This window comes from Xyrauchen texanus, chromosome 3 (assembly GCF_025860055.1).
Source record: "Xyrauchen texanus isolate HMW12.3.18 chromosome 3, RBS_HiC_50CHRs, whole genome shotgun sequence".
NCBI lineage: Eukaryota > Metazoa > Chordata > Actinopteri > Cypriniformes > Catostomidae > Xyrauchen > Xyrauchen texanus.
In genome coordinates this window covers 42938970-42957571 of record NC_068278.1, presented here as the reverse complement: position 1 = coordinate 42957571, position 18602 = coordinate 42938970, and the positions used below count along the sequence as shown (strand labels likewise).

Sequence of the window (18602 nt, the reverse complement as noted above, 5' to 3'; positions counted from 1 at the left end):
TATCTTGTGTCTTTTGTTTTTTCTTCTCTTTGTCAGTTCATACTGTCATTCAAGTTGTTTTATTTCATCCATGTCTTTCCTATCCTCCCCTTTTTCCCTTTAATCTCTCTCTCTCTCTCTCTCTCTCTCTCTCTCTCTCTCTCTCTCTCTCTCTCTCACATGGTTCTTCAAGGCAGAGCAGCGCTGCTCTACATCACAGCTTCTGTTTCCCGCTTTCCTCTGCTCTCCTCCTCTCCACCTCAATTCTCTTTCTCTCTGCTCCTCTCCACTTATTTAGACCGCATGCTCCCTATCATTTCTAGCACTGTTGGGTCTGTGTGGCTGTTGCTGCCGCTGGAAGTGGACCCGGACACCCTGTATGGTCTGAAGGTGTTTTCCCAACCCTGTGGATCTGTGGGGAGGGGAGGGAGGGCAGGGAGGGGGTGTAGGTGAAGGGCTTTGGTGGGAGAAAACGGGTTGTGCGGCTTTGCGGCAGGGCTGAGGAGGGTCATGCTTCATGAGTTAAGTGGATTTTGGACAGATACCCCTTGCACATCACTGCCCCAATGTGGGGTCCTTTTCCGGATGGCGGGAACGTCAGGCCAGGAGCGATGAACCAACTGGATGCTCCACGGCCACTCAACTGGACCATCAGGAAATTGTGCCATGCAGCTTTTCTTCCCTCTGTGCGCCTGCTAAAGGTACTAATGGAATGGGCAAGTGGGGGGAGGAAGGAAACAATTCTGTAGTTTATTACTGGTGGATGATAGAAGATATTTTAAAAGATGTAATTTTAGCTTGAACTGATTGAATTTGTTGTTGATAAAGAGAAATATTGAACAAAAATCTAGGCTTACTCTGGTAGAATTAGTTGTTAAAAAGAGAGAAATGTTGGACAAAATGCTAGGTATAATAAGACTGGTAAAGCATTCTAAATAATAATTTTTCTGCAGATTTAGAGTTTGTTTGATGCATTGTTCCTAATGAGGACTGTGACTGATTCTCTGGGACTTATTCTCATTAAATCATCAAGCTCAAAACGACATTCGTCTGCTCTGAAATTCAGAACAAGTAGTGCTCTTCATTGGAGCTTTCTTGCAGTGTTGTACCAGCAAACTTGTCTTATTCAATAATGGCAGGTACCCCACTCATGTGGAAGTACATTGTCAGAGCCTGAAGTGCCAAGGTCTATCAGCTAAATTAAAAATTGCATCACATGGTGTGCAATAATTGCTATTAGCCTCGCTAGAGTCACACTTTATTGGTTGCCTGCTTATAACTGTTTAATTATTTTTTATTTATTTTTGTATGGGTAGGATTTGTATGACATAACCAACATTGCAATTCACATAAATCAAAAACCTATAAATTAAATGTTAAAAAAATATTATAATTACCTTCATAGTGATGTTTTACACAGAGGTGTGAACTAATAAGAAGTAATGAAGGTTTACTGCGCACTTGGGGCCATGTTAGTAGGTTTATGACTGAGAAAAAGATCCTGAGAGATCTGGGGCTAAAGTATAGTAAATAACCTACCAATTGCAAAAACAAAAACGTTAATTCAGTGTCATTTCACATATTATTATAGTGGGTTATATTACAAAGTACATTTTCTGCTTGTGTTATAGTAATAGTAGAGTGTAGAACGGTCACAGTGCTTACGCAGTGATGTTCTGCACATTCAGGAGTGAAAACCTCCCCGGGTCATGACTCATAATGTTATGAGTAGATAATTATATTCTGGGTTCAGCGTCTGGAGGTGTGGTGTTAGAGAGAACTGTTATAGAAGGCTCTGATGTTGTGTCATGAGCTGTATTTTGCACAGTTGTTCTGGCTGTGAAAAACAGAGGAATGGAGCCTATTTATAGCTGTAATTTCATGGGTGTGTTTTTTTAGTAAACAGCACCTTTCTGCTTGCAAATGTCAATAATAAAAATATTGACATATATGTGTTCTGCTATGTATGTGTTTTGTATAATACATTTCCATTGCTGACTTACAAAACTATGGTGGGCAAGAATTAAGATTGGTCATTGTAGCAATAGAGCAAATTTGACCTCTACGTTAAACATTCAGGGCAGCGTTATTGATTGCATCAGAGGGCATATGGCTTCTGACAGATACTCTTTCCCTATTGAAAAGAGGTCCAAGCTGGTTTATGCTGGTTTTGTGCTGGTCTTGCTGATGGATGAGCATAGCCATGATGCTCACCAAAAAATAGGTAGGTCTACTAGCTTAACCAGAAAGACCATGCTACTTAACCAGCATAAAGCATCCTGAACAGTACCAACATTTTTGTTGGTTTGAATTGTTCTTTTCAGTAGGGCTGTAGGTGACTGACCAGAACAAGAGAGGGTTACAGGGGTTGGATTCATAGAAGACTGGTGCCCTACATATGGGATTTTCTTTCTATTCTCAGCAATGAGTCAACAGCTGTATGTTTGTCCAGCTCTGCTAAGGTGTAGTTTGTCAATAAAGCGTTGGTGTTTGGGTGTACACATGAGAAGGTGGAGGTGTATTGCACTGTTTGTGCAAGTAATGTTGTGTGCGTGTATATATATATTTATTTATTTGTGTGTGTGTGTGTGTGTGTGGAGCCATTTGGGAGAGAGGTTCAGCAGCTGGCAGCATAGCGACAACTTAGACCTCCCAAAGGTAATGCAAATGCCACAAATGAAGGTGTGTGACTGTTGTGGCTATATCGGTCATCACACTGGAGCTAATCTAATTTGCTGATGCCTTCATTGGATATTAGGGAACACTGGTAATGAATCACATGCTTTGACAGGGTGCACCATTTTTCATTTACAAGCTTGTGCTTGTATTCATGAGTTTCTAGGCAGTGGATGTGGAGAAGAGCAAACACCCCTCACATATCTAAATAGTTTGAAGTGCACAGGCAATGCACATTTAGGGTGAACACAAGTAAATGGGAAACATTGTTTTGAAGGGATTGTTCACCCAAAAATGAAAATTCTGTCATCATTCTTCGGGCTCTGTTTTCTATTTTACGCTAGACACAGCGCTATGTGCAACGACCGAGTGCTTTATCCTATTTTCGTGAGAGTGCTAATTCTAAGCTCAATTTTCGTGCCAGCACAAAGAGCATAAGGGCTTGGGTGGGAGTGTTTGTGCTATCTGTGAGTGTAAGCGTGTAAACTTTGGGTGTATTATTTGTTAATGAAGTGGCGCAAGGTGTAATTAGCTATTTTCCTGAGAAATAGGTCATAGGTCAAGCTATGAATTTTTAGAAGTACATCTAATCTCGGCGCAAAGTCTAAAATTGGTCCCTGCATTTGGAGTTTGGTGATTCCATCAACAGATGATGGATTAATAATAATTATTATTTATTTTGTATAGCACCTTTCCAAAGTTCAAAGACACTGTTTGGAATTTAAACATAAAACAATTATACATTACAAAACAACTAACAATGGGAGAAAAGGAAGGCATATTTCAAGCTGGTGAGACACGGGTGAACAGGATTAGAGCCATCAGTCCCAGAGAGCCCGATAGAGAACAGAAATAACAGAGCAGGGGATGCATTGCTTACTGCCCATTTACACTACCAAATTCCTATGAATGGTCTTTCTTTATTTATATCGAAGTTGCTTGATATAAACTGGAATATATAATGGGACGCAGACAGTGCAATAACCAGAAATTTAATTCCTCAGAATTAAATTGCACTTGACCCAGCTCATTAGTGCTTTGCACAAGTGGTTTCACCAAGCCACTTGCACTTAGACTTAGCACATGCTTGCATGAAAATATCAAAACTTTATGGCCATGCCCAGTGGACTGCTGGGTAATTTGGGACGACCCACTGCTGTGCAAGTATTGGCCTGTCTAACAAGTAATATAGGATCCAACGTTTCCACACAGTCTTCATAACAAAGAGAAAATGTTATAAACTCTGCAAGACAAGTCAATACAATGGCTATTTTGAAATAATGCAATGGCTGGCTTTTATTTTGAAAGCAATTGCACATTGGAGCTCATATTAGTTCGTATGTACAATTCAATTCCATACCTCGTGTGGACCTGATTATTTTATATACAAATCACAATAATGGTGACAACCAAAAACAAAATATAAGTATAACATGAGCTCTGAATAATCAGTAAATGACAAATAACTGCAAGTTACAACAAATACAATAACGGTAGTGTAAATAAAATTGGAAAACAGTAAAGCTATGAGCCGTACATAGTCATTTGCATAATTTATTCATACTGGAAATAATTTCTGGGAGCTGAAGCGTGGCTTGCTGAATAATGCTCACCCCTATAAACATGCAGAAAATAAGCCATGAAATGTAATACTTTGTGGCTATTTGAGTCTTTGAGGCTTACTTTGTTTAAAGGATAGCAGAAACTTTGATAGCTTGTCAAAGTATAGGGCTTTTAACTTTTTCTCAAGAATAATCTGGGGAAGGAATTAAAACACTGCAGATATAAAAACGCAACAAACTCACATAGAGGGAAAATATGAGCAATTAATCTGCAAAATATCTGCAAAGCTCTACACTTTAAGAGGTATGATTATTTTATTTTTTTTACATATATTTATATTTGTATATTTATATATGTACATATTCTGGCCAAATTAGTTTTCTCTGATATTTTTCAATAAACATTTACACATTTATGTGATTATTTGACATGAAATTTTAAGCATTGTCTTCAGTGTCCTGCTGTGTGACACTTTCTTCATCTAACTATTTTAAACCACATATATATTGTATATTATGTATATTATTGTATGTTATTTGTCTATCTATAATGTACTTATTTTTAGTGCTTTCTCTAAAAAATCCACTCATTACATTTACATCACATATGTTTAAAAAATTATAAAGATTTTTGCACTGGTGCAACAGCCGTTGTCATGACTTGTAGTCAATAGAAATTAATGTTGTTGTTTTTTTCAACACAAAAATGTACAATTTTGGAATCAATGAGCCAGTGTGTTATGGCGTGGTGTACTGCGGGCTTGGTTTGGTGGGCCTCTCTGGACCAGAAATTCCAGGGCTACTTTTTAGTCCCAGTCTGCCCCTGGCCATGCCCACTGACTTCACAGAGCATAAGGCATAGTGCTATTAAAATAGGCCCAACCATGTTGTTTCAAACCTTTAAGATTTTATTTCTTCTGTGGAACACAAAAACAATATGTTAGACAGAATGTTAGGGACTGACAGCTTCAGTCACTGTTCTATTTCATTGTATGTAAAATAGTGCAGTGTTATCATTCTTCAGAATATCTTCTCTTGTATAATACAAGAAAGTCCTATGGGTTTGAAACAACATGAGGTTGATTAAATGATAGAAGTTTCATTCCGGGGTGAACTAACCCTTTAAAATATGATCCAAATGTCTCAGACCCCATTTCCACCAGGTATTAAGATGCATTCAGGTGATCCGATCAAATGTGGTTAGTGGTAATATAGGTCTAAACGGGGTCTAAAACATTTTGTGCTCAAACAAATGTGGTCAAAAATTGCATGTGACCACATTGCATTTGAGGTGTAAACGTTAATCCATCCTGAATGCATCCCGGCAGCAGCGAAGCGCCACCCCTCACCCATCAATCAACCACCGTGCTAAAATAAAAGTTTAAAATTTGCCGGTTACGAGTGGCTTTAAACTAAACTAAAAAAAATAAACAAAAACATCCGATAGGAAAAAAGCGATTACATACACAAAAGCATGCAAACTTAAACTATCTTGTCTGATATCAACACGCAAAGCCACAACATCTGAAACTCCTTTAATACAGGCACTTCCCTTAGATTAAATTTCAACTGCAACTGTGAGAAAAAGTGCGCCCGTTTTAATCACGCTTTCTTTGTCTTTTATGATTTTTTGCCTTTTATTATCATGCAGACATATTGTTTGATGTATGTCATCATGAAACAGAGACCCTACCCTTGAAATCTGAACACAACTGGTCCCAGGAGACATTTAAACAACCAAGTGTAAACATTGATGTGTTTTGTCTAACCACATCTGATTGGATCACCCAAGACACATCTTAATACCAGGTGTAAACAAGATCTTAGCTCCTAACACAATAACTTTACATTGCTAAAGATCTCCACTTCATACATTATACAGAGGACAAAGGATTAATTCTTACATATGTACACTTTACTGTAGGAATGATGGTCAGAATAAATGCTTCAATTTTTTGCAAGTTACGGCAATTTTCTTAGTTTTTTTTAGAAGTTTACATTGAACATCAACAAAATGGTATAGCTGATTGCTGATGTAAATATGGGGATGCAAATTAAGGTAGCGATGCGACAGTTCTTCCTTAAACTAGCATTGTCTATGCAAGTGGCTGTATTCTTAGCAGATGAAAGAGACAGAGAGCAATGAGGTGTATACCAAGGAGAGAAATATTTTGTGTGTTAACAGCTACCGCAGCAATATTGTTTATAAACATTTGACAATTATGTGATAATTAAGATTAATTAGATATGAGCATAAGTACATGTTGAGACATAGTGAGAAAGAGACTGAGAGAGACAATTATATGTATGTGGAGCTATATACACATTTATGTTTATGTATTTCTCATGTGAACTTCAGGCTACCCCTGGGTGAATAGGGGCAAGTGTCTGTTCACTTTTTGTCTCTGGTGTTTATCCTGTGAAAGGCAGTTGCATTGAATATTTGCTACATTTTGCACCAAGAGAAATTCCTTACTTGTAAATAAGGTTTCTTGTACTTATCTTAAATCTTTCAGTTACACTTTACAATAAGGTTCTGTTTGTTAATATTACTAACTTCATTATTTATCATAAATAACATTGAACTGATTTTTTTATTATTATGATTTAATTGTTCGCAGCATTTATTAATCTGGGTTAATCTTAATTTATAAATGTACAATTGTTCATTGTTAGTTCATATTGCATTATCTATGTTAATGTACTGTATACAGCTTTTAAATAAAAAATATAAACATATTCTAACATATTAGTACATATTGAAATAAATGAAGATTAAGAAGTGCTGTAAAATTATTCATTGTTAGTTCCTGTTAACTAATGTTCCTAACAACTGTTAATGAAAACAATCTTATTGTAAAGTCTTTCTTATATCAACTGGCATGAGGAAATGTATTGTGTCAAATTAGATATTCAGATCACAATAGCAACAGAGTCAAATCAACACTGTGAAAAATTCCAAAGTGGTCCAGTTGATGGACAAACTGTCCAAATTCTATCATCAACCAGTTCAGCCAAAAATTAACACAATCTCCTAGCTCTTCTCGTAGCATTTCAGAAGAGTACAAGTACATATTTTAACCACAGCAAATATCCTCTGGGTTGGTGCCAGGTGCTAGGCCTGTATACTGTATATCGGATAGCAGGCTACTCTATCTCAGTGACACATTCTGACAATCTCATTTCTCTTTCTCATTCTCTCTCTTTCTATGGCTCTATTTCATGTTTCTTGTCTTAGTTTCTCCTTTCATTCTGATCAACGCATGTTTACTTTGATATGCTCACTATGCAGAAATGGGATTGATATAGTGATGAACCAATTTTAAATTCTGGTGTACACTGTAATCCAACTCTTGAAATGGCGACCACACAAATAGAAACCAAAAGAAAATACTCAAAAGGATTAAGCGATTTAAACACATTTTTCATGCACTGACATCTCAAGAACTTGGATTTGGAAATGCATTACTCAAATTAATTCATTTAGTCCTGTACAAGACATGGTAATAACTGCATTAGCTTACTAACAAGCTGAATCCAAGTAAAAAATTGTGTCATGTTTTAATTTTTTTTATTTTGCCCAGGAATGAGTCATTTGCACTTTTACTTGGTCTTTCTTGCCATTCATTTGAATTCAATTCAAACTAATCTTCATTTAGAAGGTGTTTTAGCTTAATTCTATTCTATTTAATTTCATGTTTGTCAAAAGCAAAAAGTCTCTTCTGTATTATAATGTATTGTAGTGTATTATAATAATTTTGAATTAGTTTAATAATAACAATAATATTTTTCTCATTTAAAAAAAAGACCATACTTTTGACTGTATGGTGAATGTCTGTATGTTGTGTATGTGAGTGACATAATTCGTGTAAAATGCTGATCACAAAAAGTAATAAAAATAATAATGTTTGTGATGATGCAAATTATAAAGATTATGCATTTCTCTTTTGACCCCCACTGGCCACAGAGTTTTCAGTGAAAGTTTAATAGTTTATGAATTCGCTAAGCACCAGGACATCCCAATGCCAATAAAATTATTGTGAAGGATTCACAGGGGCTTTAATGAGATTACAGAAATAGAAGCGTAAGCGGTAGGTCTAGCAATCTAGCGATCCTTACACTTTCATTCAATCAAGTATCTCATCCAATCACAATACAGCCTCCACTTTATAAGCCTACACACCTGTTTCTATTGTTCGAATACTTCCATTGTTTCCACCCCCCTCCACCCTAACTCCACCAGTTTAGGTCCCAACCTGAGCGGGGGTAAACTTCGCTCCACTGCCATCATCGCCTCCGGTAGGATCTGATGGTTCAAGCATGTATCTGAGTACTGAACCATAGGATGGGGCTTAAGCCTTATATTATGTTTCTCTACAGTTGTAATCATTCCAATCATCCAGTGTCTTTTCTGATAGAACTAAGTTATTCAGCTAAAAACTAGTTTTATGTGAAGGTATGATAAGACAGCTTATCATTGGCACGATTTCAGTTATCCTTATTTGCTCCATTAATATGGAAAACAGTCTGGTAAAACTTCCATAGAGATCTATGAGTGATTTTCTGAAGCACAAAATACAAACTCTTTCTCTCTAAAAAGTTAATTATGCCTGGATAATTGAAAATCATCTTGGATTCTGACAAGTTAATAGGCATACTTTTACATTTCAAGGTTGAGATGAATACAGGTGAAACTCGAAAAATTAGAATATTGTGCAAAAGTTCATTCATTTCAGTAATTCAACTTAAAAGGTGAAACTAATATATTATATCGACTCATTACAAGCAAAGTAAGATATTTCAAGCCTTTATTTGATATAATTTTGATGATTATGGCTTACAGCTTATGAAAACCCCAAATTCAGAATCTCAGAAAATTAGAATATTGTGAAAAGGTTCAGTATTGTAGGCTCAAAGTGTCACACTCTAATCAGCTAATTAATCCAAAACACCTGCAAAGGGTTCCTGAGCCTTTAAATGGTCTCTCAGTCTGGTTCAGTTGAATTCACAATCATGGGGAAGACTGCTGACCTGACAGTTGTGCAGAAAACCATCATTGACACCCTCCACAAGGAGGGAAAGCCTCAAAAGGTAATTGCAAAAGAAGTTGGATGTTCTCAAAGTGCTGTATCAAAGCACATTAATAGAAAGTTAAGTGGAAGGGAAAAGTGTGGAAGAAAAAGGTGCACAATCAGCAGGGATGACCGTGAGCCTGGAGAGGATTGTCAGGAAAAGGCCATTCAAATGTGTGGGGGAGCTTCACAAGGAGTGGACTGAGGCTGGAGTTACTGCATCAAGAGCCACCACACACAGACGGGTCCTGGACATGGGCTTCAAATGTCAAATGTCTTACCTGGGCTAAAGAAAAAAAGAACTGGTCTGTTGCTCAGTGGTCCAAAGTCCTCTTTTCTGATGAGAGCAAATTTTGCATCTCATTTGGAAACCAAGGTCCCAGAGTCTGGAGGAAGAATGGAGAGGCACACAATCCAAGATGCTTGAAGTCCAGTGTGAAGTTTCCACAGTCTGTGTTGGTTTTGGGAGCCTGGTGTTGGTCCACTGTGCTTTATTAAATCCAGAGTCAACGCAGCCGTCTACCGGGACATTTTAGAGCACTTCATGCTTCCTTCAGCAGACAAGCTTTATGGAGATGCTGACTTCATTTTCCAGCAGGACTTGGCACCTGCCCACACTGCCAAAAGTACCAAAACCTGGTTCAGTGACCATGGTATTACTGTGCTTGATTGGCCAGCAAACTCGCCTGACCTGAACCCCATAGAGAATCTATGGGGCATTGCCAAGAGAAAGATGAGAGACATGAGACCAAACAATGCAGAAGAGCTGAAGGCCGCTATTGAAGCATCTTGGTCTTCCATTACACCTCAGCAGTGCCACAGGCTGATAGCATCCATGCCACGCCGCATTGAGGCAGTAATTAATGCAAAAGGGGCCCAAACCAAGTACTGAGTACATATGCATGATTATACTTTTCAGAGGGCCGACATTTCTGTATTTAAAATCCTTTTTTTTTATTGATTTCATGTAATATTCTAATTTTCTGAGATTCTGAATTTGGGGTTTTCATAAGCTGTAAGCCATAATCATAAAGATTATATCAAATAAAGGCTTGAAATATCTTACTTTGCTTATAATGAGTCTATATAATATATTAGTTTCACCTTTTAAGTTGAATTACTGAAAGTAATGAACTTTTGCACGATATTCTAATTTTTCGAGTTTCACCTGTATTTTATGATTTCTTATTAAACGCAATAATATTAACCATTTAAAAAAAAAATCTTCTTTTTTTCACAGTGATCTACACAGACTTTCTCTCAAGGCAATTAGATAATTAAAAAAAACTTTAATTATCAAAGACAGCTTTTAAGTCTTTGAACTTGAAACAGATATCGGATATGAGTATTTTATTTTAGTGTTTGTGAAGGAAATCTTTCTGATTCTAGGGTTTCAGTGTCAAAGGGGTGAATTAAATTCTGTTGCAAATTTCTATTTTAACTAATTTTGGTGTGAAACATCATGTGGTTTTATTTATGTATTAGTGAATGGAGGCAAAACATATTGCATCATCTAGCAGCTCCTCCTGTTTATGTAGAATTTGCCTTTTCAGTGATGAGGTGAAATGGGACATTTTTCCCTCCCCCTTCCTAAATAGAGGATTTGGAATTAGCTTCCCTCAATGGGCAAATCATGAATGGAGCTTTAAACGGACCGGGCCTTTGAAGTTGGGCTGAAATAATATGCTTCCGTCGTGTTTAATATGTGCTGTAAAATATACTGCATAGCCATGTCAAAGATGTGTCCACACAGACATTCTCAGGAATGGAGATCACTCTTAGTCTCTTCTTGTCTTTGCTTTTACAAATTGTCTCTGGCTACTTGATCTGATCACGTATATCCTTATCATGCACGTTTTAAAATGCCCTATCAGCATGTCTGATATGTTTGAGGCAGTCTCTGCCCTGTAAATGTGTGTGCGTGTCCATTTACTCTGTACAATTTGCGAGGCCAGAATAAATTGAATGTTTGAACACAGAAAATGAAAGTGGAACCAAGGGCTATTTTCAGGAACCCCTCTCCTTCTTATTTCTATATAATGTTTGAGTGTGTGTGTGTGTGTGTGTGTGTGTGTGTTCACACACAGCACTGTCCCCAGATTTCAGATTTAATGGATATTGGACCTTTGCTCCAGTTTCATTCTTATTCCTTAAAGGAAGCTATTTCTGTTTCCTCACCCCCGAGTCCCATATCCACTTCTCCCAGGTCCAAACACTCAACCACAGCTGTTCCCTGCTCATCACATCTTTTTTTCACCCATTCACTCACTCACGCACTCACTCACTCATTCATTTAACATTTTCTGTTCATTTACATGTGCAGTTATAATCAAGCTACAGCGGGTTTTTGCATAGTTGACTTACAGTTTTCATCTTATCTGTCCAAGTATACATGACAATGCGTAATCGATAGTACTAGTCAGTAAAATATAATTTTTTTATTGCGATTAATCGCATCATTTTGTTTGCAGTTAATCGTGATAATAATCGTTATTTAACCACATATTTTGAAAAAATCTGAAACAGTATAATGTTTTTTTATTTGATTGTTTTTATTTTTCTCCCCTTTTTCTACCAATTTGGAATGCCCAATTCCCACTACTTAGTTGGTCCTCGTGGTGGTGTGATTACTCACCTCAATCTGGGTGGCGGAGGACAAGTCTCAGTTGCCTCCCATTCTGAGACAGTCAATCTGCGCATTTTATCACGTAGCTCGCTGTGCATGACACCACGGAGACTCGCAGCATGTGGAGGCTCATGCTACCCTCCGCGATCTACACATAACTTACCACACTCCCCTTTGAGAGCGAGAACCCCTAATCGCAACCACAAGGAGGTTACCTCATGTGACTCTATCTTCCCTAGCAACCGTGCCTATTTGTTTGTTATTAGGAGACTTGGCTGGAGTCATTCAGCACACCCTGGATTCGATCTCGCTACTCCAGGGGTGGTAGTCAGCGGCAATACTCGCTGGGCTACACAGGCCCCCAATATATTGCTTTAATAAAACATTTTGCAAGAAAAGCCTTCCACAGTATAAAGATAGAAATGCAATAAAGTAGTAACAATATAAGAAACATTAATTTTCCCAAGGTCTAATCAGAGGTTAACAAATTAAAAGGACTAGTCTCCCCATAAATTCATAAACGCTCTTAACTTTAATCCTCCACTATATTAATCTGCCGGTAGACTGTGGCTATCTGCTTTGCTAAAACAATTGTGAAGTTGCGTTCATGATTCGCGTCAGGGCGTCAGCATCAAGCGCCGCTTTGAGCTCTACTTCAAAAACACTTGCAGACAAAAACATCTCATTCTAGAGTTTGTTTTTTGTGAGTTAAAGATGGATTGAAGTGATCAGAAAGGTAAGAGAGTGTAGTCTTCACCGCATTATACACTGACACAAAATACATTTTTGATTTGTTTTTGTTTATTTAAAATTAGCAACTATACTGCAGAAGAAAAAATTGTTATCTGAGATCGATGAATATAATATAAAAAATATTTTAAAATATCTAAATCCTTTAAAAAAAGATGCGTTCACCTGAGTAGCAGCATATACGATATTTAAACTTTATTTTAGAGAATAGATCTTGAATATATGTATATTTTGTCTTTACTGCACTCGCAGAAGTATAACCAAGTAAAAAATACACTTATATACAAAATACACTTATTTTTAAGATACATTCTCTTAAAGCAAGTCTAAATATCTTAAATGTTGCTTCTCAAGTAAATCTTATTTTAAGGATTTTTAGACATTTTAAATGGAAAACAAGACAAAAACACTTCATAACAATAGGATTTTTTGCAGTGAATTTCTTTACTGAATTCAACTTATAAAAAGTTATTAAATTGAATTAAAGTCCCCCTTTAATTCCGTGAATGTCATTTAGAGGTATTTTTTAAAGATGATTTTTTTCCTCTTTATTGTTAGTAAGCACGTAGTAATACAAACTTTTGTGTAAGGACACAAGGAGGATGATTGGTTAAGAGCTAATAATTAATCGTTGCAGTAATCGCCGAATAGTCTAATAATTGTTCTAATAATTGTTAGATTAATCGATAATCCAAATAATCTTTAGTTGCCGCCCTAACATTAAATAACGTAAAGAGGTAATTTGTCCATCATTTTTTACTCACATGGAAGCGCTGTTGTGTGTTTGTGTGTGCGTTGTGAAGTATGCGTCAGTGTAATGATTCCGGGTGGACACATTATAAAGGTTCTGCCTTTCCAGCCAGTGTTTATGCTGGTTTATGCTGTGGTAAACGCGTTAATCGCAATTAAGAAAAACGTTTCAAATTAATCACATGCGTTAACGCGTTAATTCAGACAGCTCTGTAAGTGTTATATACATGTTGCACATCACCTCTTTCTTTTGGAGCATGCGCACAATGCCAAGGCCAGTTGTGGTCCGATTAACACGTAAAACGAAGCTGAGCTACAATTGTGTTATCTAGGTCTGTTTTTTCGACTTTGCAAAAACTGGATTGGTTACGATTTGAAATCGAACAATAAAAGTGCATTTAGATGTACTGACTCACTCACTTACAAATGCATGTTTATCCTTCCTTGTCCTTGATTTATTCATTAATTTCCTCCCTCATGAAGGTGAACCGTGTGCCATTTCATGCCGTGTGAATGACATGACGTGTCTGTGTGTGTGTCTCAGCTGAGCACAGTATAGTTTCCACTGTTTCCAACACACAGTGCTTTACCATGTCTGCAAAAAAACAGCAAGGCATGACTGCATTGTTTCATTGTGGCAGTATGGCAGTATTTGTTTCTCACTGTGCTCATCTGTTGTGTAAATCTGAGCAGTGCGTTGGTGACTGGTGGTGTTCCAGACATCCAGGTGTACAGTAGAATTTACTAACTCTCCTGTGGTGTCATTACTAAGCCAAGTTAAGGAATGTACCCTGTGAAAAATAAACAGCATTGCTTGTCACCAGGATTATGTTGTGTTTTGAAAGGTGATCCAAGAGCCTTCTTAACTAGCCTAACCACCAAGTGGTCTCGACATTGGAAATTGCTTTATGACTACATGGGAAGCATAGCTTCCCCTAAAATGTAATCAGAAATGCGCCATTGACGTATAAAATATGTACAAATTCTAAAAGTGTAAAATATCACACATCACACCTACTTATTCATGCATTAACTAATCAGCCAATTGTGTGGCAGCAGTGCTATGCATAAAATCATTCAGATACGGGTCAGGACTTTCAGTTAATTTTCACAACAGAATAGGGAAAAATAGGATCTTAGTGATTTTGACCATGGCATGATTGATGTGCCAGACAGGCTGGTTTGAGTATTTCTGTAACTGCTGATCTGCTGGGATTTTCACACACAATATTCTATAGAGTTTACTCAGAATGGTGCCAAAAACAAAAAATTTCCAGAGAGCAGCAGTTCTGCGGTCGGAAACACCTTGTTGATGAATGAGGTCAATGGAGAATGGCCGGATTGATTTGAGCTGACAGAAAAGCTACGGTAACTCAGATATCCACTCTGTACAATCCCAGAATGCACAACACGTCTAACCTTGAGGCTGAAGTGCTACAACAGCAGAAGACCACTTTGGGCACTTTATAAGTACAGAAGTGCTCAGTGAGTGTAATTTGTGTTTTTCTACAAGAATTCGGTATATCCTTAGAAGTCAGTGGATGCACAGCCAATAGAGCGCTATAAAAGTTTCAATGGGAGTCTCAATCAAATAAATGGCACGAAAGATCTATGTTGATTGGATGAGAGGATCCAAACACATAATTTTGGGTTGTGTCCAGACACTGTGCTTCTCTGGGAGTCTACGGCAGCTTCATGAGCACCACCAGTTGCCACGTTTATAGAGCCCCTCCCCTCCGGGTAGGACCTACCACGGAGCCTTTTCCATGTGCGGCTGTATCTGCCACATGTTATCCTCCACATTGGGCAGGATGTGGTCTCCGTGGAGTCTTTTCCTCCTGGGAATGAACACCTTCCCCGATTCGAATACATTTGGCCCCAGCTGAAAAATGTTACTCTGTGGGGATAATTACATGGTTTATGACAACATGTTACATACACACATATGCTCCCCCATCATCTTACCTCTTCATCATTCTCCTCCGTATTCATATCAGCTGCTTCTTGTGTAATACATCAAACAAGCTTGCCGCAGGCCTGAAAATCTGCATGTATTATTCATTAGGGATGCATAACAGGCAATCCAATGCTATCACAGGAGCCAATGCACTTTTCTAAGATATCACAGCAAGAGGGGCTTGTTTGTGAGAAATACTGGAATTCCATTTATGTGGCTCACGAGCAGAGAAAAAATGTGTTCGGGGAATGCTGTGACAATCGTGAGCGTGCTCAGTAGGGATTGCATCTAAATTTGAACACAGAGATGACATCTCCTCCCCTCAGAGAGCAGAGGCACGCTGACATTGGGTAATGACCCTGAGGGTTTCCCATAATTTAGAGTGCGGTAAATGTGAAAAATCGGTGTGTGATGAAAAAGATTCACAGCCTAAGATGAGACATTATGACTTAGCATTTTTACGAGTTTATCATAGATGCCAAATGCAATTTGTTCAGATATCTGTAAACAGTTCAGATAAACAAACCTTTTACAGAAAATAATGTGCAAAACATTGGTTGTGAGGCTGAAGCATAATGCGGATTAGATGCTATTTGAAGATATAGCATAAACATAATGCAGAAATATTTCACACTTTCCACATTTCTTGGATGAGCAGTTCCTACAGAAATATTTTGCAGGTTCTGTTAAGGGTCTGAGGGACCCCAAGGCCAGTTTAATACCTTGAAAAATATACTTAAAGGATCAGTTCATTCAAAAATGAAAATGCAGTGGTTGTTTACTCACCTCTATATTGTAATAACCATATACTTTCTTTCTTTTTCTTAACACAAAGGGAGAAATTGTGAAAAAAAAACAATGTGCTCATGGATGTCATGTTTAAGGTGACTACTTCTTTAAGCTTCAAAAGGACACAAATGTATAATTCAGAAGTATAATAAATTATTGAATGTGATATATGTCTTATTCTGAAGGAATACAATAAGGTTTGGTGAGATACAAACCAAAATCGAATGTATTATAAGTGAAAGTCTTGGCCAACAGTTGATCTCCTGTGTGCGTTCATGAGCTTTAGAGCTCTTTGCACTAGAGCAGTAGTTACGCAGCATGCGCGAGATGGGGCGTTCAAGCGAAAACTTGTTTTGTTTTACAGGACCATCAGTGATATTACCAACAGAATACACAACATTTCTGCACACAAAACAGAGAACAGAACTTACAATCATGTCTGAAGAGTTTGTAGTTGAAGAAAAGATGCAGTGTTTTCCCTATATGCATTTTGTAGTGGTGCTGCGCTACAGCTGAATTATGAGTAGGGCTGAAACGATAAACCAATGTTATCGACAATGTCGACAATAAAAATTGTAGAAAACATTTTTAATTGTTGAATAGTTGTTTGATCTCATTTAACGTAACATGAGATCATATGAAACTCTAATGATGACGCTAGAGAGGAGCACAGCAGCTCGCGCCTGACTGGGGAGATGAAGAAAACACATATCCAGATGCACTCTAAACTTTCCAAACAGCTTCAGGTGATGTAGATCACAAAATATAGTGGAATTATAATGGCAAAATGAAAAATAAGGAAATACAGAAGCACTGTCATTGTGAAATAAAGCAGAGCCCGATCTAGCATTCCACTTATGCAAAACCTGCATGTCAGAGCGTCTAAAAAGCAGACAACCTGGCATTATATCTTTAATGCATCCTTTATTAAAGTTCAACAAACTACAAAAATGCCATTTATCTGTGCGGTCAGCGCCACATCTATGAGTTGTGTGAAGGGGAGAGATTGATACTGCACCCGACGTGGCACCCTATGGCGTGGGGACGCCCGTCCCTTGTGCACGTTTGCTGTATCTAGATTAATAACGTGATGGATTGCGACGAATTGAAAAATAATATACTGTAATAATATAAAATGTGTCACGTGCGTATCTTATTGTGAAGTAAATCGCTCTATTAAGAAGATAATATACGTTTTTTTGTGAGTTAAAGATGAATCGAAGTGAAAATAAAGGTGAGAGAGTGTAGTCTTAGCCCATTATACACTGCAACAAAGTTTTTGATCAGTCTTTGATCAAGTATTTTTTGTCTTTTTTTGGCTTGTGTTCCAAAACTAATATCTAAATCTCCTTTAAAACAACATACTTTTACATTAGTAACTATACTGCAGAATAAAAAGTTGTTATTGAAGAGTATTGAATGCAATATTTAATATTTAAATATTTTAAAATATCTAAAAACATTATTTAAACAAGATAAATTTACCTGAGAAGCAACATATAAGATATTTAGACTTGCTTTTAGAGAATATGTGGAAAACAAGACAAAAACTCTTAAAAAGCAGAGGGATAATGCTTCAATAATTTCTGCTTGCTGGGATTTGATAAGGTGACAGAACGTATTATAAGAGTTTGAAGTGAAAATAAGAGGTTAATTCAAAAACATAAAAGCCATAATGTCAATCTCAACAAAACAAGTTTGTTTACAATCTATCCATACATTATTTTTTATCAAGAAATTGGTTTAATTCATTTATTCAGTACCACATTTCCTGTTTTGAAGGTATTAGCATTGGGTTTTGACAAAAGGGTCCAGAATGGATTGGCCAGTTTGTGCCTGAAGCCAGTTTGCCCTCTCTCTGACCTGTTGTGTTTTGTTAGAGGTTGTGTAGCCCTTGCCTCAGTCCTCTACCCCTGAATTTATTTAAGTTGTACAGTTGGAGGCAGTTTTTGTGTTCGCTCTTGTGAGCTTCAGTGCTGGTGGTCAGTTTTTATGTGTGGTTACAGTAGTGAGCTCTGAATCTCTGGCAATGTGTCTCCTCCGTTAATCCTTCCTCACTGCCCAGGATCCAATGTTCCACACCGTCACACTCACACACACACACTTAAACACTAGGAGTGCAGGTAAAAATAGTGATTCTGTTACAAATCAAAATTCTTGAAACAAACGATTTTAGAATGGTCTCCCTGATATATATATATATAATTTTGCAATACAATATATTACACTTATAGCTTAATGGTAATACAAACAATGATTGATAGATAAATATGTGGAGCTATATTTGTGCAGAGATCCACACAAAAGTCCTTTAATGCACCGCCTCTACAGCCATCAAATTGCCGCTTGTTCACTGTTGGACGTCAAATCCTCTGCTGCGGGTAATGTTCCCGTTTTTATTTACATTTATGCATTTGGCAGACGCTTTTATCCAAAGCGAC

The 18602-nt window shown here is 37.4% G+C and overlaps 1 protein-coding gene across 1 annotated transcript in view; it reads left to right on the top strand.

Moving 5' to 3' along the window:
* Positions 1–494: 494 nt before the first annotated feature.
* The window catches only part of LOC127627162 (transient receptor potential cation channel subfamily M member 3-like), a 140483-nt gene continuing 122375 nt past the window's right edge, over positions 495–18602 (top strand). The window contains exon 1 of the mRNA XM_052103430.1: positions 495–680. Within this exon, the coding sequence (XP_051959390.1) occupies positions 546–680 (135 nt within the window). The 5' untranslated portion in view covers positions 495–545. The remainder of the gene's footprint in view (positions 681–18602) is intronic.